The 25,092-nt window shown below is 47.4% G+C and overlaps 1 protein-coding gene across 2 annotated transcripts in view; it reads left to right on the top strand.

Moving 5' to 3' along the window:
• LOC144124554 (COMM domain-containing protein 8-like) overlaps positions 1-25,092 on the top strand; it is a 53,648-nt gene that overhangs the window by 6,289 nt on the left and 22,267 nt on the right. For both annotated transcript variants that reach the window (XM_077657299.1, XM_077657300.1), the window contains exons 2-3: positions 542-706; positions 8,017-8,163. In XM_077657299.1, the coding sequence (XP_077513425.1) occupies positions 542-706; positions 8,017-8,163 (312 nt within the window). The remainder of the gene's footprint in view (positions 1-541; positions 707-8,016; positions 8,164-25,092) is intronic.

Raw genomic sequence — 25,092 nt, 5'->3', positions numbered from 1 at the left:
TTGTATTGTTTGGACAGGCTGGCCGTAGGTGGCAAAATAATGTACTACTCTCTCTCTTCTCTGCTACGTCTTGTTGCACACCTCTGGCCATGTCAGTTTATGCAATCATTTTTCTTCTTGTTGTATTTCACTTCCCTTAATCTCTTGTGCTTATCATCTTTTTCTCCTCCTACCTCTTCACCCTTACTCTGGACCATACTTATCTCTTTTTCTTTCACTTCTTTATCAAGACAAACAGTTATTTGCCTTCCTTATTGGTTATTGGTCTGGTCTGGTTCACTTGGAAGCAATCATGAACAGGCATTGCTGTGCACATTGTTGTACCATTAGAAATAACAAGTGCCGATCTTTGAGCTCCCGCTTCTACAAAGGCGGATTTCCTCTTTTGCTTCTTAAGGCGTGCTCACAGCATAGAGTGCAAGGATGGACAGGCCCCATGTTGTCCTCTGCACAGATGTGCTGAGGCTTGTTAATGCTACTTCATGCCAAAAAGGCTAAGCAAGCGCTGTACAGCCTCGCTCCTTTGTTCCCTCCTGTCTAGTACCTGGACTCAGTGGTGAGCAGCCTGTGTGGGCAGAGGGGCCCATCCTTCGACCACTGCTCCAAGGTGTGGTCCCTCACCGAGTTCTGGGAATCCAACGATGCCTGGAGAGCCTTCTTCCGTTCGCGCCCCCTGCTGACTGCACTTTCTGAAGGTGGCGATGCGGTAAGAGTGCACTGTGCTCTCCTCTGCCAGTCTTAATGCTGCTCTCATGCTCTGTGACGGGCAAATCTGGCACAAGAGCCCTGTTTCCCCTTTACGAGCTGAACAGCTCAAATGAGGCAAAGCCTACAAAAACTGGCTTATTAATTTATTTAAATGCTGTCAGGGCCTGAAGGCATTACAGAAAGGAGTGGGAGGACATACATTGGATAACATACAGTGCAGCAAGAATATTAACTCTTGTAAGGCTGGTAGTGTATTAACTGGACTAAGAAAAAAAAAACAATAAAAAAGAGAGGCTTAACAAGGCAAGAAAACAACAATTTTGAGGTGAAAAATTAATGACACTGAAGCCAGATGCAAAGAAAATAGTCAGAAGTTTATAAAAAATGATTACATACGGCAGTATTAAGAGTATTGAAGTCGGTAATGTTGGATACATTTCTGGGAAGGTGGTTCCAACGCTTAGAAGTGCTGCGGACAAATTAATAAAAACAAAGTTTAGTATGACATGAAGGAGCATCTACTTTGTGGAGATGGTCAATGTAGTCTGTAACATATGCAGAGGTAGTTAGTAGCCGGCCATTTAGGACAGGATTGTTATGTAGATCTTATGTTGCTTTTAGTTTGACCACTTTGCTTGATTCTGTTAGGACACTACTCGCTTCATTTAGAGTTGCAATCTGTCTGATCTGGTGCACATTATATAGCAGTGGGGTACTTGTAGTGTTATGAAACACAGAGTTTACCCGCTATGGTGGCTCAGTGATTACGGCGCTCGTCTACTAAGCCTGATTACCCGAGCTTGAACCGGGCTTTGGAGGGGAAGTGCAATAGGCGCCCTTGTGCTGTTTGATGTCGGTGCATGTTAAAGATCCCCAGGTGGTCAAAATTATTCTGGAGACCTCCACTATGGCACCTCTTTCTTCTTTCCCTCCCTCCTTTATCCCTCCTTTGTGGTGCAGTTCAGGTGTCCACTGAGATAAGTGAGACAGTTACTGTGTCATTTCCTTTCCTCAAAACCAGTTACTACTACTACAACACAGAGTTTTTGTGACCCCACATGTATTTATTAATGCAGGACCTTTCTATAGGGCACCATTATTTAGGATGAAGTGCGCCTGACTGCCAGATGTTTTTTGGTTCAGTTGGATCGCTTAAGCATCTTGTTCTCCTTCACCCAATGCTTGTGCAAAGGCATGTAATACCCCTGTCACACGGCCAGTTTCAATCACCCTCGAGTCGAGGGTCTTCGAGATTCTCAATCGCCATCGAACTCGCCGCTGCTACACGGCAAATCTCAATGGCCATTGAAATGGTTCTCGTGTCTTACGCCACAGATGAGTGGCGCCACAATCGCTACTTTGGATTTTGCAAAAATAACAAAAATAGTTGATAAATGTATACTAAATGCTGAAATACAGGCATACGCGAAAGTCGTTAAAAACCCTTTTAGTTGCACGTACGCGACGTACATATGCATACACTGCTGTAGCCACTTTAATACAAGACGTGCCAAAACCAAGCCAGTCCAACTGCGTCGGAGCGCTGCTTCGTCAGGCTTAAGACCGGGGAAATCGCCATGATATCTGAAAAACAAGAGCTATTTTTCTCTTGAAACTTTATGCGAGAGTAAGAATGGGCAAATCGAAGGCGAATACAACAGCTTAGAACACGATATTGCTTTGAGGGATTAGCGACGAAGCTGTTATCGCTGTGAAGCGGGCGGGCAGGGTGCCGCCATGTTGTCAACGTTAAGTACGCAAGCAACGCAAAGACTGCAACGCAAAATGAATGCGCTTAATGCGCTTAAAACCAGTCTAATATAATTTTAAAATAATTTTACAGGCTGCTTACATTAAATTTTATGCGAATAATGTTTGTTCATGTTTTTTCACCGTGAATGTGTCGTGTACGAAAGTGCGCTTGGCGCCGCTCGGAGCAACGCTAGCAACCTTGGGCAGCGCTCGAAGGCCCTCGAAATCTCGATGGAGTTCTGCGCTACTCCGTTGACTCGATAGGCTATTGACTCGATCGCCATTGAAACTGCCCGTGTGGCAGCGCTCGATCGCCTTTGAGTCGATAGACTATCGGTTCGAGGGCCCTCGAAATGCCCGTGTGACAGGGGTATAAGCGACCTAAAGGATTCTGTATGGGTGGCAGGACAGTGGCTGTGCCCTATGCTTTAGCGTGCACAGTATCAGGCTAAAGGCTTATTTTGAAATTGCTATGCTTATTCTTGTCTACAAGGCAAGGCAGAATTTAATGACTGTTTCACTAGTCACAAGGACAAGAGCCATGCATTAGCATTGCATCTTGGACAAGCAGAGCTTGCAGTGTGAGCTTTGAACAAAAATTGGCAGTGGCTTAGCTCGGCTATGCCACGATATACGTAGCGGAAGCTAAGGCATAGCTTGGCTAGCCTTGCTTAATCTTGATTGCAAGCAGTTGGTCACATGACCAGTCACGTGGTTGGTCACGTGGTGCAGTGCGACCACGGTGGGACTGGGAGCACCGCGAAACTGCGAGTTCCTGCCCAATGTATCTTTCGCTACAAAATGTGCTCTCATTCTAATGAAGCATGCCTTTCAGATTTAAGGGGTAGTGAACAAAAAATCTGATTTAAAAAATTTACAGCTTTTGATACAGAAATGAGCTGAATGTAGTTGCAGTAAAACCTTGTTGATACGTTTTCTTTTAATGGCGGGGGAAAACGTATAATCCAAACCGCCTGATTTTGAGAAATGTAACTGTTGAATGAGGTTAAAAGACATTTATTTACAATTTCACTTTATAAAAATATTGATTGGCATTTCTTGGCACAAGGGCTGAACAGACCGTACTCCGGTGATCGCTAATTAAGTCCGCGTTAGCGCTGTTTTTAGCGCGGAAGGAAATTCGTAACGCATCCACCGCGGTGGCTCAGTGGTTAGGGCGCTCTACTACTGATGTCTACTGATCCGGAGTTCCCGGGTTCGAGCCCGACCGCTGCGGCTGCGTTTTTATGGAGGAAAAATGCTGCGTTTTTATGGAGGAAAAACGCTAAGGCGCCCGTGTGCTGTGCTGCACATTAAAGATCCCCAGGTGGTCGAAATTATTCTGGAGCCCTCCACTACTGCACCCCTGCTTCCTTTCTTCTTTCACTCCCTCCTTTATCCCTTTCCCTACGGCGCGGTTCAGATGTCCAACGATATATGAGACAGATACTGCGCCATTTACTTTCCCCCAAAACCAATTATTATTATTATCCGGTCCGCCGACGGCAGTGACAGAAATAAACAAAATCTCTTCCTTGTCATTTTCGGATGCTTTGCCCCTTTGTACCCAAGTACTGTGGGGAAGCCACCGCGGCGGCTGATTGTCACAATGTTTCTACTTTTTAGGCTGCGATTCACAGACCCGGCTCGTTCTTATATAAGTGCATCGCTGTAGAAGCTTCGCCTCCTTTCCCTTATGCACCGTAAAGAAACCTCGGTGTTTCTCCTGATCATATCGCGTCCCCTCACAAACGGCCGTCGCGTATACTTGCACGCCGTTTTTATTTTTTTGTTCTTGAGGGTGGTGGTGGTGGTGATAGTGCTTCGCCTCATTGCATCGAGGCACTGAAGAGAAACCACCACTGCGGGTGACTGCCGTAGAAAACGTAGCGACGTCGCGTGCCCTCTCGTTCGGCCCACTTGCATGGTAGGTAAACTCTTTTATTGCACCCAAAAACAGGGGACCAGTCAAAGGACCGGTTGCGCTGACTTAGAGGAGGTTGGCGGGGATCCTTTGGGATGCCGCGGCCTCCACCGCGCGCTGGATAAGCCAGCGTTGGTCTGCTCGCTTGGAAGTACACAGGAGAGACTCCCACGTCTCTGGGGTGTTTGCGTTGTCTGTGTTGTAATGTGTACAAGTCCACACCATGTGTATGAGTGTGGCCGGAGTTGAGCAGTGTTTACACATGGGGGCTATCTGTTCCGGAAAGATCCTGCTGTATAAGAGGGGGTGTGGGAAGCTGCCAGTTTGTAGTTTGCGCCATTGGACGGCCTCGCGTCTTGTTAGATCGCGGTGTGCGGGAGGATATGTGCACCTTTGGAGTCGGTAGTGCTGGAGTATGTCCGTGTAAGTGGTGAGTAGAGAAGCGCGTGGGATATTAGTGTCAGCGGAAGCAGGGTGGCTGATCATACTCTCGGCTCGGCAGCTGAGATCTCGAGCGAGAGTGTGTGCCTGGGCGTTTCCGCTGAGCGACTCATGGGCTGGAGCCCAAAGAAGTAAGCGAGATGTGGAAGAGGGTGCTGTAGAACGTAGAATGTGTAACGCCTGGCAAGAGATACGGCCAGCATCGTAATTGCGAATAGCCTGTTGAGAGTCACTGATGACGACTTTGGTATTAGGGTCGGCTAGCGCGAGCGCAATGGCAACCTCCTCAGCTGCGGTGACTGTTTCTGCATTGCGAATGCTGCAGGCTGTGTACCAGCTGCGGTGAGGGGCGAGAGCTACCGCCACCATCGCTGGCCTCGATGGATGGTAAGAGGCGTCCGTATACGTGACGTCCGGACGTCCGCTGAAGCGTTTCTCGAACTGACGAGCCCGGTCGGCCCGTCTCTCGGCGTGGTGTTCCGGGTGCATCCGTTTGGGAATGGGAGGAATGCGGAGATTTAGGCGATATTCCGATGTAAGTTCAGCGTAACTTGGGTCTTCCCATGTCCACAGCTACCCATAAGCTCATGGCTCTCGGAATCTCCAATACCGTGAGCGAACTGATCGAAGCAACCCTCACCGCCCAGTATGAGCGAGCGGTACTGCAGCAAGTTGGGATCTCCCCGCCGAGATCGGCCCACTTGCATGTTCGCGCATGTGCGGTTGGTCAATAAACGTATTATACGACCAAGATTTGTCAAAATTTTAAACATAGTAGCCAGCACAGATCGCACGAAAGTGAACATGTTTGGCATGCTTTTGCTTCACTGTACTGTTTATTTCATTCCGCTACCTCATGTCCATGCTTCAAGGTTTTCTGCCTGCATCTCGTGGTTTACTTTGGTTGGCTCCTTGCCTGGTTCCATCAGAATTAATTGGAAATCCCCAATGTCTGCAGCGACAGCGAGCCATAAAAGCAACATTTCACATAGATGGTACTGGCAGCACCATCTCACACCCGCCAGAGGAATGAGCGAGCAGGAATTCTTGAACTGCACACTGCCAGGCCAGCTTGTCTACCGCCCTGCTGAGGTTAAGTGTGCCATCACGCCCGCCACTTCATAGGCAGGCACTCTCTGGGTGAGGCCCGGCCACCGTTCACAATGTGCCCAAATTAAAGCCATCCACTCTAATATAACCGGAATGATGACTGTACACTATGGTAATCATATGTTACGAATGAAAATCTAGCGCTTTCTCAGTATTTCCAGATTTTTTTATTCAGTATCCTTATAAGCATCATTATCAGCCTGACTATGCCTATTTCAGGGCAAAGATCTCTCCCATGTCTCTCCAATGAACCCTGTCCTTTGCCAGCTGCGGCCACCTTATCCCTGCTGACTTCTTTATTTCATCCGCCCACCTAACTTTCTGCCGCCCCTGCTACGCTTGCCTTTTCTTAAGGACCACCGGTTATCTTGCCTTCACATTACATGCACTGCCCAAGCCCATTTATAATACCTTGATTTCAACCAGGATGTCATTAACCCGCCTTTATTCCCTCACCCACTCCGCCCACTTCCGGTCTCTTAATGTTACACCTGTCATTTTTCTTTCCATAGCTCGCTGCGTTGTCTTTAACTTGAGCTGAAACCTTTTCGTTAGCCTCCACATTTCCGCCCCGTAGGTGAGTGCCAGTAAGATACAGCTGTTGTACAGTTTTCTCTTGAGGGATATTGGTAACCTGCCATTCATGATCTGAGAGAACCTGCCATATGCGCTCCACCCCATTCTTCTCCTTCTAGTTATTTCCGTCTCACGATCTGCATCAGCGGTCGCTGCTTGCCTTAGTAGATGTATTCCCAGCACCTCGCTGCCAATTGTGAACTGTTGTTCCCTTGAGAGAGTGTTGAACATTACTTTGGTTTTCTGCATGTTAATTTTAAGACCCACTGTTCTGCTCTGCCTGTCTAACTCATTCGTCATGCTTTGCAGCTCATCTCCTTAGTGACTTAGCAACGGAATATCATTAGCGAGTTGCAAATTACTTAGGTATCCTCGATAACTCTTATCCTCAACTGTTCCCAATCCAGGCCTCGAAACATCTGTAAACAGGCTGTGAATAGCATTGGCGAGATTGTGTCTCCCTGCCTGGAATTTTGTTGCTGACTTTATGAAGGGCTGTGGTAGCTGTGCAGTCGTTATAGATGTCTTTCAGTATTTTCGCATAAGACTCTTGTACACCCTAATTCTACAATGCCTGCATGACTCCTGAGATTTCCACTGAGTCAAAAGCACCTTGTGCATGAAATCTCAAGTGCTATTATCAGACATGTTAGGAGTGGTTCTTGCATTAACCCCTGATGCACTCTCTTTGTCCCCCACCTCAGGTGTAGGGTAACCAGCTGGATGCATGCCTGTTCAACTTCTCTTTTTTACTGCGCAGTGTTAGTAGGCAAAATGAAATATGTAGCCGATTGGAAGTGCGAGTCAGGATAGGTTCCTCAGGTGTAAAGCTTTAGCTGACATTTTAGCTGACACTGCGGCTAGCAAAATATGAATAGTGCAGCAGTTGAACCTGAAAAGAGAGTATGCTGCACAAGAGTTTTTAATGCAAAGTGCAAGTTGTTCATGCTCGTTGCATGAGTGGCTCCAGTAGCCATACAATGAAGGAACAGGTTTCACTGGAGTGTGTTTTGATGAGCAAGTGTATTACTCTCTCAAGACTGTCGGCCGTAGATGTACACGACATGGTGGATTTTGGTGAAGTTGTCACTTAGTGGTGAGCATGAACTAGTCATGTGCAGTGCAAGTTGGAAACTGAATGATGATGAAGTTTGCTGCAAAGGCATGAAGTGCGCAAAGTATGCAGTATACTCGTTTGAATGCAGAAAGCAGATTGTTTTTTGAGTGTTCCAACTGTTTTCTCTGGCATTTTTTGGCAAAAGCATACAGCATCTACCATTTGGGAGCTAATATCGCTGTCATTTTATGATTTTTTTCTTGCCATGGCATCTCATTCTTCTCTGCTTGGTTAACATGCTTAGCCTTTCAGTATGCGAAGAAAAGTTGCGTTTAAAATCTTGTTTGATTCAGTGAGTAAAAAAAACTGAGAGCTTACGCTGGCTACCATGTCTAGCTGTCCGTCTAGCCCAGCCATGCCTTGTTTCTTCTCTTTGTCACCCTGCCAGGAGGTCTTGGAGTTCCTGCCTGCCAGCCACAGGACTGTCGTGAAGAAGGTTGCTGAGAATCTGCGGGAAGACATTGCGCGTCACCTGCTGGACGAGACGGATGCGATCGGTGGTGCAGTCCTGGCCGACTTTGACTGGAACGTTAGGGTGAGGCTGCCACACATCCATCTTATGAAGAACGAGGAAGTGGGAAGGAGTGGGATCGGGAGGCAGAGCCTGAAAAGACGATGGGAGGAAGATCGGGATGTTCCATTTTATGTCAACAGAGAGATTCAAGGTGTGGCATTGGGGCTAACCAGAGGTATTTACCGCTCAGCGAAATTCTCAGACGTTCCCGCTTTCTTGGAATACCTGTCCGCAGCCATTGACAGAGTGAAAATACATGTTGTAGCTGCCGACATCGCGGCATCGGGCGCCTATGTTGCCCTGTCGAGCATGAGGGAGGTCCTCAAGAGAATTGGCTGCCAGCGGCCCTCGATCAGGCTCTGCATGAGCCTTCCTCTCCCGCATGCCCTCAACCGTAGGCACAGCGGAGCCAACAGGAGATTCATCACCTGGTTCAATGGCCAGATGCAAAGCTATGTGGATCAGATGCGTTGACTGTGCCACCGATGGCAGCTTGGCAGAGGAGTGGTATATCTGAACTATGCATTGGAAGAGCTGCCACCGTGGTAGGCCCTTGCGGGCGGTGGATATCATCTGAGTTTTCAAGGTGTGGCTTTTGTGCGCGAACACCTGAAAAGCATACTCGGCACCACAGCTCCCATGATGAAATGGCTCCCGTCAACTTCCGGTGGCAGAGACACCAAGAGGCAGCTGCCCAAGCAGCAGGACAGAAACAACGACGTATGTGACTCACCCTCGACATCTATATCTCACAGCAACTGAATCGTTACCACCACAGGTATGATTCGCTCCCCAAAAACTTACACTTATTTCTGAAAGTCCGAAAATCTATTGAAAAATGAGTCAGATATGTAGCTCATACAACGACACTAGCGAGATACTCTAAAATCAGAAAGCGCACCCAAGGGTTTGTCGTTGCAACTCATCCTGGTGATGATGACTCTTAACGCCAACGAGTACACCGAGTGGAAGCAGATCCTACATGACAGTTCGCTGCGCTTTGTAGACATAATTATGTGACACAGTCAATAAAAAAGTATCGAATTGGAGCACATTGAACAATGCACCCGTCTTGAACCTGATCTGGATGAACTCGAAGAGCGTAAGACAAAAAAAAACAAACATAGAGAAACTCAGGCAGGACGATGTGGCCTCATTGCCTCGTTCAATAATGCCGTCTTCTACTAGAAATACGCTAGCCCCAGAACAAAACTGTGGTCCTACTACTGGCCAGTCATCCATCGAGGCTGACAACATTTTGAACGTATCGAGCCTTCCACTCACTTCTTCGGAATGAAAGTTACTCTCTAAAGGCTTAACCTTCTGCCCCACGATGGAAAAATTCAATGAATTCTAATTATACCAGGATCTAGACAACTTCGCGAGGAGCTTAAGTCTACGGGAGTATCTCCGAAACCGCTAAATGAACCCTGAAATCAACACATCAGGGACATTCATCAAATCATGGACTCCAAAGGAATGCAGAGTTAAACATCACTGCCGCTCGAAAGGATATCCTATCCTAACTTTATATTCAAAATCAAAACCAAAAGCAGTCCACAACAACCTTTCATCCGGAGGAAGCCAAGCACTTTAACTCTTTAAGTCAGCTGTCCGACATGATCAAGTCTGCGGACAAAGGCGACATTATCGTTGTCATGGACAAAGCTGAATACTTAACGGAAGGTTTCTGAATATTGAAAAATAAACATTTTTATACTGAACTGACGGTGGCCCCACAGGAGACTTCGAAATCGAAATTAACAATCTGATAAAATCTCTCCTTAAAGAAAAGCAAGATATCCCAGGATATGTTTACAGCAATGAAGCCAGTGAGACCAGTCCCTGGGCAGTTCTACCTCCTCCCGAAAATTCACAAACTCAACCATTCTGGCCATCCCGTTGTCTGAAGTAATGAAACACTCAGTGAAAAAATTTCCAGCGTCCTCGACTTTCTATTCAAGGACACTGTACCAACTATCTCGGCCTACTTTCAGGACACAAATCACTTCCTCAGAGTGGTGTCTAACTTTGAAATTCCCAATGAGAGCTTCTTAGTTGCAATGGATGCGATATCTTTATACACAAATATCCTCCACTCAGATGGCATATGGGCTGTGGTGGATGCGAACCTGTGGATGGATCCTCCAGTTCACCTGGATGAAGAAACTTTCTCTACTATTCTGGCTTTAGTGCTTCATTACAACAACTTTGAGGAAGACACTTTCTTCATGTGAACGGTAGGCAATGGAAACGAAGATGGCACCTGCCTACGCCAATATACCTATTTATGCCGGCACTGGAAAAACAATTTCTAGACACTCAGCCTTCGAAGCCACTCCACTACAACCGTTTTCTGGACGATATCTTTTTCATCTTGCCCCACGACGAGACTAGCCTATGAACACTGATAGCAAATTACAAAAAATTTCATCCTTCTATATTGTTCACCCATAGCATCTCAAAAACATGTTAAAACTTTTTGGACGTTACAATACAGAAAAAAAGGAAGCCAGCTTAAAACAAGCCTCTACAGGAAACCCACCAACCGTCAGCAGTATCTAAATTTTAATAGCAGCCACCCGTGCCACTGCAAGACTAGTGTATCTTACTCACAGATTCATAGGTACCAACGGACATGCTCTGAGCTCGACCACTTTGATCGTCATGCTGAGCAACTAAAGACAGGTCTTTTACTGAAGGAATACCCCATCATTGAGGACACTGTCCTGAAAGCTCGTTTTCCAGGCAGGAAAGTTCCCAGAGACCGCCGGACAGTGGACAGCCAACCAACTCGTTCTCACACATTCAGCAAACTTGCCACGCATGAACAATATCCTCTCTAAGCATTGTAACATTATCCAGTAAAGCATCCACTTGACCCTCATTTTAAAACAGCCCCCAAGAGCAGTATACCAGTGCAGTAGGAACCTCAAGGACATTTTAGTTAATTCCAAAACGCCTAATACTAACCCGAAACCCGGGTGCCAATTGTGCCGATGACCACACTGCAAGGTTTGCAGTCAGGGGCAGACAACGAACATTGCAGAAGATATCTTTTTTGACTTTACCTTCAGGAATAAAGAAACCCTAAACAGTGGCAGTGTAAATGTGGTCTACTTGCTGCACAGTGGTGTGTGTGGCATGCAGTACATCAGCCAGATAGAAACGCCATTCAGGTTGCGGTTCAACAGCCACAGCCTGCGCTGGTTTTCTTTCTGCAAAAAAAGAGCCCATATTCATGCACTGCCAATCCTTCCCTTTTCTAAGCATTTATGTCTGCCACAACATACATTCGAAAGCATCCAGGTCGTCCTCCACCAGTTGGGCTTTTAAACAAGCCGCCAAAGAGAATGAAGAGAGTCATATTTCATACACAAATCTTGGACATCAACCCATGGCATGAATGAAAACTTGGGCAATTTTGCCTTTCTCAAAAGCCTGCCTAATTTAAGAGGTGAAAGAACCTCCCTATTTGTTCTTCTTTTTTTTCATTTATCCTACCCCCTCCCCCCCTCCTCTTTCTCCTTTTCGTTCTGTTGGTTCCTTATTTTCTTCAGCCACCTTCTTGGAAGGGGCCCTTTGCTAGTACAGCAGTTGTCTTTACGATGGGACGTGTGGTGGAAATGGCCCACCAACAGATGGCTAGTGGTCGCTCTGTGCAGCACTCGGCTGCAGGATCGGTTTTCCATACAGCATCTGGCCGACTGCCTCTCCATCATACCACTCTTGAGCAGTGTGAAATGACGTGGTTACCACAATGTATTGTAACTTGCATTTAAACACACCTGCACCGCTGGGGAGCGGGTCATGCTGTGTGCTGTTGTGGTCTTTCTATTTTTTTTCTTTTCATGTTTTTGTTTTTATGTCATTGTTTTCTTCCCTAGTGTTTGAACTTCTCTCACCTGACGAACGAGGCCTTCCCCAGTACTATTTCTTGCTGGTGTTTTCTCGGAGAAGCCCCTCTCCACCTTTGCTACATCTCTCTTACCTCTTACTTTTTCTTGTTGTCTAGTTGTTTTGCAACCATTCTCTTTTCCTCTTAATAGACACGAGGGTACTCTTATCTTCTATTTCGTGATGTGTTTTTGTTTCCTCAAAGAAGAGAAAGAGAGACTGCCCCCTCTTCATTTAGTGCTGTGTAAATGCAGATCTCTGTTTAGTCATCTGTTACCCTGATGAGAGATGGTCCACCGTCCTAAATTGTTGGATAAATAAACCAAGATAGTCGTGCCAGTTGTGACCTTCTCATTCTGCACTGGCCCATTGAGCAACACAGACTGCTGCACGCACGCACGCACGCACGCACGCGCGCGCGCGCGCACGCACGCACACACACACGCACGCACGCACGCACGCACACACACGCACACGCACACACACACACACACACACACTAGACTGCCAGCCGTTAAGATAAAATCTGGCGAGATGAATTTGAATTTTGGGATAACCTGAACAATGCGAGGCCATAAACCTGCACATAAGGCTCAGTGTAAAAAAAATCTGCTTAAAACAAACTGTTTTGTGTGTGCTTCGGTTAAGACTAACTTTTTCAGCGACTGCATATCACGACGACCTCGTGCAATGGCACAAATGGGGCATCCGCATGGCACTGCCAAAAAAAAGAATAAGTAAGCTGCTCTGCACAAGAAAGCGAGCTCTCACAAGGTGGCTTCCTCGCATCTTTGCGCAAAATTTCGGGGAAGCAGTCTTGGGACCTTGTGCATCGGGGATAGCTTTCTTGCCGGTACAGAAAGGGCAGGGCATTGCCTGCGCTGTCGCAGTCATATCCCGGCATCGTGTGTACATCACATACTGTGCGTTCACTTGCACAAATTGAAAGGTGCGTATGCGCAAAGTGCACCCGCTTGTTGACTTGGGCCTTAAAAGCTTCAGGGCCTCACTTTCAACTAATGCGCTGTTGCAACATACATTTTCACGGAACAGAGATGGCCAGATATCGGCACGCACGTTGCCTGTGGTGGATGGAAAGCCGTGTGGAACATCTGTTTGTAGAGTTGGTAACAGCTGCATTGAGGAAGAAGCGAGACAAGATAGGTGCACAGTTACTTTACTGGTCATCTTCGAAGCACTTGGAGCAGAATGGAAAGCAAAAATAAAAATACACATAAACAACATACCCGTAGTGGGATATAGTAAGAAAAAAAGACAAAAAAAAATGAAAACTAGAGCAAATGTTATTTAAAAGTCTGATAATATGAGCTCATTTCAAGCTCTCGGCCTTCAGCTCATTTCATGCATAGTAGTGCAATAAATGCTCTATTTGAATTTATCCTTTCTCTGAAAGGCTATTTTATTCATTTTTTTCATGTAACACATATATGAACCCACCTAGCATGCTCACATATCTTATTTAAGAGCACTTCTCTCAAGATGAACTTCTCATAAGAGGAACAAATTTTCTGTTCCCTTCAAATTAGTTTTAAAGGGCATCTACTGCATGCAACCACGTAGACCATGTACTGCCAGAGTTACTTCCTTTCAAGACATCGCTCACTTTTTAGCTTGAAAGCGCTACATGCGTATTCGCCAACTGCAGCCTGTACAGCCACAAGGCTTCAAACACTATTTATAGATTATGGTGAATCTAGAGTGCCACAGGGGCTTACCTAAAAGGGATTAGAAACCTAAGGAGGACGAGGAAGGAGAGTAAAGACAAGGAGGTTAACTGGAAGAATAACCAGTTTGCTACCCTACACGGGTGGGGGTGAAAGGGGTGAGGGGATAAAAAAAGGAAAAAGAAACCCAAGAGAATACGTAAAAGTCTATACTAACCCCGCAATTTTAAATTTAGAACCCAAGATTGAAAAATTGATAGTCCAGTCATGTGAAGAATCTGTAAGGAAAGACAGCAAAAAATGTCCTTTGGAAATTTCCAAACGCCGTTATATGCCACTGGGCATCCCAATTTGCGACCTAAAAGGTTGAACACAGACGACAAGAGTTAGAAATTTTAAAAAAATAATAAAAATTACACCAAAGATAGCGGACTCTAACTGCCGTCCTCAATGTGCAATACGCGCCTCTAATCCACTATGCCACAGCGCCGATGCCAAGTTGTCGTTTTGAATGAATTATTATAGCCAATCTTTATGTGGCTGATACCTGCCTGTGGGCGGCGCTGTCATCACTGGCTGCACCGGCTGCATTTGGCAAAGAGGCGTCCCCCACTCCCGACGCACGAGAATCATGCTGCAATCATGCGAACAACTGCGCGGTGGTGATGGATGCACGCTGTTTGTGCCTTGCTTTTTCATGTTGTCTTTGAGGCCTGAAGGGTTTTCTCATGACCTACTCGGTTTAACTACGCTAAGACCCTACCATTTTTTTGCGAGGTGTGCAACTTTCAAAGAACTGCTTCTTGACGCACAGTGCTGGCCAGCCTCTGGTGGCACAGCCACCACTCACTGCAGTATCAATGACACAAGGCTTCTGTGCTGCATTGCAAGCTTCACAGATCATAGTTGTCAAACAGATGCAGGATCTTCCATAGAGCGGGTGGTGCAAGGTGAGGGGGTGGTAAACTTTGACTCGAGCCCAGGCAGTGAGGCTGCAAGAGAATACACAGCAGCAGAAGCGAGTGATTGTGCAAGAGGGCTAAAAGAAGAGAAGGAAAGGCATGTTCTATGTGGAAAGAAAGAAATGGTAGGAACAGATCGCGAAAAAAATCCACTTTTTTAGCTTTTCCGCAATCATGTTGTTTTTGTATCGTTCTGCCCACACAGTTCAGGGAACTCATTTGAGTCTAGATTTCCTTCCTAATGTGCCAAAAGGAAGCAGCAAACCATGCAGGAGGCTAGGCTGATACCATGAACGGGTAAAAATGGCACAGAGCTGGCAAGTGAGCACTGCAGGCTTTAAACAAAACGCGTTTAGTCCTTACTCTTGAATTGCTGATGCTTGCTAGCATTTCACTTCTACTCTTACCCAAGTCACAAAGTGTAAAGAATTTATATGGACCAGCACCCTCAAGGCTCAGGTCACTTACAAAAGTGAATGCCGGTGGCGTGCTTGCTCTGGGTCATCATCACCATCACCAGCCTGACTATGCCTACTACAGGGCAAAGGTCTCTCCCATGTCTCTCCAATTAATCCTGTCCTTTGCCTGCTGCAGCCACCCATGCCCGCAAACTTCTTACTCTCATCCGCCCACCTAACCTTCTGCCGACCCCTGCTATGCTTGCCTTCTCTTGGAATCCACTCTGTTGCCCTAAAGGACCAGCGGTTATCTTGCCTTCGCATTGCATGCCCTGCCCAAGCACATTTCTTCCTCTAAATTTGATTTTGACTAGGATGTCATTAACCTGCGTTTGTTCCCTGACCCTCTCTGCGCGCTTCCTGTCCCTCAGTGTTACACCTGGTATTTTTCTTTCCATAGCTCACTGCGTTGTCCTTAACTTGAGCTGAACCCTTTTTGTTAGCCTCCTCGTTTCTGCCCCGTTGGTGAGTACTGGTAAGATAAAGCTGTTATATACTCTAGAAGGACTTGGTTGTAGGCTAGTTGGTAGGACAGCGTAAGGAGCAAAGCCGCAAAACAGGCCGGGACTGAGGCAGGCGACAACACAGGGTAGTACTGACAACTGAACATTTAGTGAAAAAACGGCAGAGCTTATATGGATCAGTCACGCGTGTAATCTGGCAAGCAATCTTAAAATGAAGATGAAGCATGAGAAAACAGTTCAATGGCAACCATGACGAAAACAATCGGTACGGCGAAGAGAAGGAAGCCGAGCAAGGATGACACAACTAACCTGCGCAGAACCAAACAAAAACAACGTAATGAAACGCTGACAGAAACGCTGACAGAAACGCTAATTCTTTCTGAAAAATAAACACAGAAGGCATGCTGACACACTTATCTGACTCCGATCCCAGTATTGCAACAGCCTCGACAATTTCCTTTTCCAACTGCCCCTTTCTTCTTCCTATGATCTCTGTGCGAATCAGCTTAGGATAGCAGCCGTTACAACTGCGACAGTGAACTGGCAGGGCAGGTCCTCTGGGCCTACTCAAGGAACGCGCATGCTCTTGCAAACGAATGTTTAAGAATCTGCCAGTTCGTCTGATATATAATCGACCACAGCTGAGGGGAATCTTATAAACCATTCCAGTTGCACATGAGACATACTTCTTCGAATGCCTAATGCCGCAAACTACACACGTTGAAGTCTGCCTCCTCGTTAAACTGAAGAGTTTTGAAAGCTTGCAGGACGCAAACATGACCACGTCAATGCCATATCCGCCTGAGGCCTTCTTAAGATTATGGGAAATATTATGAAGATATGGTAAGACTACATACTTATTTCGGCTAGGTGGCTCATGGGAAAAGGTGTCTTTTTTCGCCGTCTGGCGAAGCTTTTTGAGCAGCGATTCGGCCACAGATCTTAACAGGGAGCTCGGAAAGCCCGCCTTTTCGAGTCGCTCAAGTTGAAGATGAAAACTGAGCTGCACTTTGTGATGGCATGATTTCATGAACGCAGACCTAAAACATGAAGGTGCCAAGGCCCGTTTTACGAGCTTTGAATGGGATGAGTCGAACGGCAGTAAAGCTTTCTTCGATCTCAGGTGAAAAGCCCAGCAAACATGGTCATGTTGATTAAAAGCTATCTTTAGGTCTAAAAACTGGATGTATCCATCTTGCGGAAGCTCAACAGTAAAATTGAGAGAATGTGAACATCTAGAGAACATAGCCAAAAGCTCATCTGCCACGTCAGCTGGTACATCATTAGGTGAAAGCTTTAAAATGAAAAGAAAATCATCTACGTATCTAAAAACACTGGAAATGAAGGCATGGATCAACTTTTCGTTTGAGCACTCGATCTAACTTGGCCAGAAAGATTTCGCACAGCAGTGGCACAACGCTGGAGCCAATACAGATTCCTTTCCTTTGAACATAAAATTTTCCATCAAATGAGACAATGGTTGAACTTAAATAGAACCTGAGCAGATCCAAAAAAGGAATCCACAGACACACCACAAGAGTTCTGGAAGTCGACCACGTCGCCAGCTTCGATGAGCTCCCTTACAGCACTGAAAAGTTCTCCATGGGAAACAATAAAATAAATCTTCGACATCAACGGACACCGCACAATTAGCACGAGGGACGGCTGTTTTTAGCACTTCAACCAAATGGTTAAATCCGTCAATTTTGAAAGGGTCTTCAGGCTTTAGATTTTTCAGATGGGTTTGCAGAAACGTGCTGACTTCGTCCTGCCAACTTCCTCTCTCTGTTACAATCGCCCTGAAAGGACAAGTATTCTTATGGGCCTTTGCCGTAAAAAGGATGTTCAGGACATCAGACTTGCTTACCAACACCTGCTTCTTCAGCATCTGCAAGTTCAGCCCATCTAAAAGAGCAGTTGCCTTGCTCTTGAATTTCGATGGCACCTGATTGACGGTCTGGAAGTTCTTGGTCACTGCGTTTGATGCCTTTTCTCCGAAAAGGGTCTGTGGCTGTACTGTAAATCCCCCGTCCTTGTCCGACTGGACAAGAGCAAGGTCGTGCTCACAAAAATAACCGGCCACTTCATCTAGGACTTTGGAGCTGCCAGACTTCTTAGTAAAATCCTCTGCAGGCTTCCAACACTTTCAAGGAGGCAGCATCCTCTCTCTTCAACTGCTGCCTTGTCAGCCATCCTGTGTACGGAGGCTAGAAGGTTGTACTTATCCAACTGTGGTTCAATGCTGTACTTGGGAGCATGTTGAAGAACACTTTCCACTTTGGCAGGGACGGAAGCGTCGTCGAAGTAGGTAACCAGAACAGTGCCCCTCTTGCTCTTTTCTTTCTTTGCAAGCTGATGCTGCAAAACCTCCCAGAGAAATTCAGAAGACTGCTCAGTGGCGCGCGCGTTGGAAGTCGAGCCATCGCCTCCATCCGGATGAGCAAAGACCACACTGCTGAACACACAAATTTTGAAGCCAAGCAAGGAAGAGTCCAACTTGTCTCCGACACTCAGCTTTGAGGATCTTGGCAACCCTTTTCCAATGGCAATTGTTTTCGTCATGGTTGCCATTGAACTGTTTTCTCATCTTCATTTTATGATTGCTTGCCAGATTACACGCGCAACTAATCCTTATAAGCTTTGCTGTTTTTTCAATAAATGTTCAGTTGTCAGTACCGCCCTGTGTTATCGCCTGCCTCAGTCCCGTCCTGTTTTGCAATTTTGCTCCTCACGCTGTCATATACTTTTTTCTTGAGGGATATCAGTAAAGTGCCATTCATGATCCTAGAGAACCGGCCAAATGCGCTCCACCCCATTCTTATTCTTCTAGCCATTTCACCGTCGTCCTTAGATGAGATTTCGAAAGGCAGCAGCGAAGCCGCCAGCTACACGCTGTGTGCACGAGAGCCATTACCTGTAACGAAATTCTCGCTACCCGTAAGTGTGTGTAATGTCTGCGTGGGCACAGCGTGACAGAAGCCGCCGAGCACAGTGGTGGTTAGGTGCCGATGGCTTGTATCGACTCTCACTGTAACCAGCGCATCGCCGTTTTGTGCGAGCTAAACATAGGTTGTCAAAATGCCGCTATGGGGTAAACTACTATCGTGAGTGCACATTCGCGATGCGCCAGCTGTTTCTCACTTTGAGGAAAATTGGAAGCCTTACAGCCGCACTTTACTTTGAGAACCGCTGCCGCCAGGAGCCGGCAAAAATGGGCGACACCAGGTGCATACATGGAACGAGCATCCGGTCATGCTTGCTGCGTGTGCGCCTCTGCCGCTAATTCTTCTAGACTGTCAGCGGCAGCACGTCGCTAAGTGCGGTGGCCACGTGCTCCAGTTTCTTGCTAAGTGGAAAACAGCCTGTACAATGTGGGAACGCTGCCACAATTTTATTTAACAGCAGAATTCGCATTGCATGTGTTTTTATTGGAGCTAGAGGGGGGCTGACTCAAGAGAGCATAGCAGCCTTGAAAACGCAGCACCTGGGAACGTAACAGCGGGGTTCTGTACAACTCTCATAAACAGCGAGTCATAGTTAATGTACTAGACAACTGATATCCAGCAAATGAACTAGGAGCGAAGCTGTAAGAAATTTCAGAGGGCACATATTGAAGTAAGAATTATTTAAAGGTCCAAGCTGTTCACAATACGCTATCCAAATACTTCACAGTTGAACATAATCCACACACTGGGACAATGGGCCAACAGTGGGCAATGCTGTGCACTTTGCTTTCGAATTAAGCATTCATTATTTTGCTGGCAAAGCTGCCACAGATCATTGAATACCTGTTTGGTATTCACAGCTACTGTCATTGTAGCTCTGGCAGAACGCTTGTGGTTTGCGATTGTGATCGCCGGTAAGTGTTCTAATAGGCAAAAGTTGGCAAAATGTAGGTGCATCGCACACTACTAAAGTGGCGTCTGTTTTTTCACATCTGTCAGTCTGGATCTGTCCTTTCGATTGGAACATCAAAATCAGTTTCGGAACAATTCAGTTGGGGGCAGAATTATGAGACGGAGAAATATCAGTTATTTTAAAAATAACTAGTTTTTATGTCCCATCTTTTTAACACACAGTTATGGTGTCTTCGACTGGTCGCTTTAGATCGCTCTAGAGCGCTCTGAGAGGCGACTGCACATTCGGCTGGTCGAAACCGGGCGCTCTGACTACATTCGGCTGGTTCTTTCCGAGCGCTCGCCTCCAGCTCAGAGCGCTCCGACGCGCTCCGAGAAAAAAGTCGGAGCGGCTCCGAGATGAGTCCACGTGACAGAGCCACTTCCGCCATTTCGCGAAAGCGGTGCGAGGCCTCGGCGTCCCCTACGTGTAGGCAGAAGCAAGTGTAGGCTTTTGACGCAGTCACGCTTGCTGCGTTGTGTTTTGCGGGTGCCGCGCTGTGTGAGGCAAAATGTTCAAGACACGCCGGATAAGCATATACGCTAGGAACGCGGTCTGTGTTGCTTTCGCATGACAACAGCGATTGCAGCAGCAGCTCAGACGAGGACGACAGTGCTATCCAGAAGGCGATGTTCGAAAAATGAGCGTCCCGTGGGACGGAAAGCCGGGGGCAGCGATCGATACAGGCTAAGCGGTGACCACGATGCAAACTGTGTGCGACCACGTGCGGCTAAAGGTAATCAAGGCACCTTACGTCCGGCTACTGTTGACGTATCAGCAGTGATGCCGCGTCATTGTTCCGGAAGTTACGTCCTCTTTCTGCCTCCTGCGCTTGCGCTCTGAAAACTCGCTGACCATTCGGCTTGACTAGTCTCGCTATGCGCTCAGAGCAAGAGCGGCTCCCACTCTGGCCGATCCTAACCGGATCGCGGGAGCGACCAGTTGAAGACACCATTAGACTGCTCTTAATCATCTTTCAGATTGAAGTAGTTACTGCAAATCACTGGGTGTCATCAGCCAATCCCGTTTGAGTTCGATAGCCATTAGCTGAATATACATCAGGCACTGAAGGTAGGAGACTTATTTGATACTTTAATGCGATAGCATTAGAGTACTCGTCACGCTAAAACCCTGCCGATGTCAGAGACGAAATTCCCTGATTGGTCAACACAGTGGTGACATAACATGTGTCACGTGACCGCCAAGAATCAATCACAGTACATCACCAAATTTGAAAATCGAACACCACCAGAAAAGCTAGGAGTCTGCAACAGTATCGACATCTTTACTGTAGAGGGAAAGCATGCGGGCACCTGCACAAGCAAGTCCATATTCGAACGTGTAGCCACTTTGGACGGTGCAATAGCCAAGAGGAAATCAAGGCACTGCGGCCTCCGTGCCAGTTGGCAGCTGCTCATGGTTAAGTATGAACATGCGTCCGAAAGTTCCAGCCACAAGTGTTTGTAACAGATCCAGAACACACCGCATTGCACTCTTAAGGTGACTTAAGCGTCCCTATAATTTTTGCCTCCTGGGCTCAAGCATCTTTACTTAGTTCCATCACTTAACAAAAAAAGCTGCACCTCAGGAGGCAAAACTCATTGATTGTCCCTTGTACTTGTGCTGTATGCAAGCTGCTGCCGCCTTGATGACCCTCACATGTCTGTGGGCTGCTGGTGCACCTTTGCGTGCATCGAGAATGATGTCAAGCTCACTTTGTTTTATCTTGGTGTGCGTAGATATGCTTCTGTAGACTGCCTAATGCGTGGACAAAGCAGAAAACCGGCGCGACGACAGGCTGCAACATTTTTGACGGAGAGAGATCACTTTATGCCGAAATGTAAAGCTTCCTAGCAGCTTTCCATTGGTGCCACATTGGTTGACATAATGCCATTGGTTGCCATAATGATCATGCTCTGCTAGGCAGCAGTGCACACAAGCAGCAACGGCATACCGTGACACTCGAAGCTGGTTGGGTTCATTCAGCTTGTTTTGATGCTGAAGCATACACGCTAGACTGTTAGCTTGTGAGAGGACAAACTTCACTGTGTTGTAGTGCGTGATGATTTTTTTTAGATTAACTATTTCTTGCACTGTGCGAAGGTGTTGCATTTGACTGAGATACTGATGACTCACTTCTAGTTTCTTCTTTTTTTCCTGGTGGCGAGGGTTAACCTTGTGTGGCCAACCACCCTGAGTTGCGTCATATTGGGTTATAGTGGGGGTGTACAGCTGGCGAGGGTAGGAATTGTTTGCAAGTTCCTGTCCCGTCCCCAAGTTGGGCTCCATGGTGGGTGGCTGGCACCGTAGCCGAAAAACACACTTATCCTATGGCAAACCTTCTCTCAGCAACTGATCGCCCTCACAAGAGAGGGTGGACCGAGGTAACTCAAAATTTCATGACAAAAAAGAAACAAAGTTTTCCTAAGTTTCATGTGATTCATAGTGAGCAAAGTGACAAATCTGCTAGAATAATCTCCCCATTCAGTGTAGAAAAATGTTTGACAGGTGCCTTGGGCTTTGGCTACAAAATTACAAAAATGGCCTGTGGAGGTCTCTTACTAGAACTCCGAGATAGCATCCAACACTCAAAACTTTCCAACATTGTGTCCATGGGTGACATCCCTGAATCCATATCTGCCCACCGATCCCTCAATACAGTCCGGGGTGTAATTTCAGAGAATGATTTTCTGCACCTCACTGAACAAGAAATCAAAGGGCTTGCTGAACAAAACGTTGTTGATGTCCACAGAATAAAAATAAGAAAAGAAGGCAAAGAAATACCAACAAAGCACATAGTCTTGACCATTTGCACAGTGTACTCTCCCAGACTCAATTGAAGTGGGTTATCTAAAAATGAATCTGAGACCCTACATTCCTAACCCTTGACGATGCTTTAACTGTGAAAGGTTCGGCCACAGCTCAGGGAGTTGCAGCGGTCGTAAAACTTGCGCAAAATGTGCTTCAAAAGATCACTCTTCTGATGACTGTGACGGCGCCCCACGCTGCGCAAACTGTGAGGGAGACCATGCTGCTTACTCCAAGGCGTGTCCGTCCTGGAAGAAAGAAAAAGCAATAATCACACTCAAAACTGCAGAAAACATTTCGTTCAAAGAAGCAAGAAGGCGATGCACATAAACAAGCACATTCTCCTTCACAGCAAAAACAAACTTTGCCGATGTGGTGCGTGGGCGTGGCGCACCACAACAGGCTTCGGCACCCGCCCAGGCCACTCGCAGTGAGCCTGTGGTGGGGCCATCCGCGCCCCCAGGTGGAGTAGGTAACACTACCCCGCCAACCCAAAAAGAGGCCTCACAGACCCCCATGTCCGTGGCCCCCAAGACCTCCTCCCACAGGTCGAGGTCCAACTCTAACGTCCACGTGCCCTCCGCACGGTCGTCCAGCACCTCCGCAGAGGCGATGGACACGACCCAGGGCAGCCCCGTGCCATCCACGTCGGGTGCCCCCGCAGGGGGGCGCCTGCAGCTTGCAGGCGTCGCGACGGTGAGTGGCGACACCGCGGGTTCCCGAGCATCCGCAGGGACATCCCCGCAAGGGGATGATGGTGAACTGTGCATCACCACGGACCCGAGCACCCGCGCCTCGCCGTGCGTGGCATCGCCGTGTCCGGGGAAAAGGGGATCCTGGTGGTTGAGCCGATGCCGAGCGTTTGGACCCTTAAGGCCCCTCGGCGGAGGCAACACACCACTTTGGCCCCAGCTTCCTGTAGACGGCACCTCCGGCCTGACCCGACCGGGGGAAATCGGCAGTCGTCTTTTCCTTATCCTCCCCTCCATCTTTTACTTTCCTATCATCTTTCTTACAACTCTCCTGTCTCCTCCTCCTTCCTTGGTTTTTTTCCTTTTTCCTGGCGGCTAGGGTTAACCCTGTGTGGCGAACTATCCTGGGTTTCGTCATATTCGGTTATAGCAATGGTGTACAGCTGGCGTGGGCAGGACTTGTTTTCAAGTTCCTGTCCTGTCCCCTAGTTGGGCTCCATGGTGGGCGGCTGGCACCAAGGCCGAAGAACAAAATTTTTTATGGCTTCCTCCCTGCTTAATAATGATCGCCCTCTGAAAAGGGGGCGGACCGATGTCACATCCCAGTTTTTCAACAAAAAAAAGACAACTTTCCCTAAGTACCACATCGTCCACAGTAAAGAAACAGAAAAGCCAGCCAGACAAATATCCCCGTTCCTTGTTTCAAGAGTTCTTACAGAATCCCTGGGCCCTCAGTACAAAGTCACAAAGTTGGCTTGTGGTGACCTCCTCCTCGAACTGCTCGACATAACTCAGATTTCAAAGCTTGCAAACATTGAAACTTTTGGCGATATTCCTGTCTCTGTTACACCGCACAGATCATTGAACACAGTACGTGGTGTCATCTCAGATAATGATTTCCTGCACCTAACAGAGGAAGAGATGCTCGAAGGACTGAACCCTCAGAATGTTACCAACGTCCACAGAATTACAATCCGCAAAGACAACAAAGAGATTCCGACAAAACACCTGGTCCTGACGTTTGCTTCATGCACCCTACCCGAGTCAATCGAGGTAGGCTATGCAAAAATCTCCGTTCGCCCTTATATCCCCAACCCTAGACGCTGTTTCAAATGCCAGAAGTTCGGTCACGGCTCCCAGAGCTGCCGCGGCCGCAACACTTGTGCTAAATGTGCCTCCAATGACCACCAATCAGACGGCTGCGATGCCGCGCCACGCTGTGCAAACTGCGAAGGCGAGCACGCTGCTTACTCAAGGTCTTGTCCTGCCTGGAAAAAAGAAAAGGAAATCATTACAATAAAGACAAAAGATAATATCACTTTTAAAGAGGCAAGAAAGCGTTATGCAATGTCGCAAGGCACTTTCTCCTTAACACCCCACACAAACTTCGCCGATGTGGTGCGCGGGCGCGGCGCATCACACCGGTCTCAGGCACCTGCCCAGTTCACACCTAGTGAGGCTGAGGCAGGGCCATCCGCGCCCCTGGCAGATGCAGCGAGAGCTGCTATGCCACCCCCAACAACGGGCCGGCCGTCCTCCAAGTCGGCAGCCCGCAAGGCTTCCCCCGTTCGGGAGAAGTCTACCACCCCCCTGCCCGCGGGTTCCCCGCGGAACTCCAGCGCCTCCATGGAGGCGATGGATACAAGTCAAAGCTCGCCTCGGTCGCAACGGCGACGGGGCTCTCTTGACCGGAAAAAAGAAAAAACCACGATAACAGGCCCTCAACAAGGAGGGACCTGAGGTCTCAAAACACTCCTCCTTAAAATAATCATGGCGTTCCTTATCCACTGGAACTGCCGTGGAATTTTAAATAACTACAGCGATGCAACAGATCTCCTACGCTCTATGTCTCCTGTAGCACTGTGCCTTCAGGAGACCAATTTGGGACCTTTACAAAAAAATATTTTTAAGAATTATAAAGTCTTTCGCCGTGACCGTGAGCAGGCAGATAGGCTCTCTGGAGGTGTTGCCGTCGTTGTCAAGAGCGGTGTTGCAACACGTGAAATCCAGCTGCAGACGAATTATGAAGCCATTGCAGTCACCGTCATTAGCTTTAAATCAATTACCATATGTTCAGTATACCTTCA

This window comes from Amblyomma americanum, chromosome 3 (assembly GCF_052857255.1).
Source record: "Amblyomma americanum isolate KBUSLIRL-KWMA chromosome 3, ASM5285725v1, whole genome shotgun sequence".
Lineage (NCBI taxonomy): Eukaryota > Metazoa > Arthropoda > Arachnida > Ixodida > Ixodidae > Amblyomma > Amblyomma americanum.
This window is presented reverse-complemented; position numbering and strand designations above follow the sequence as displayed.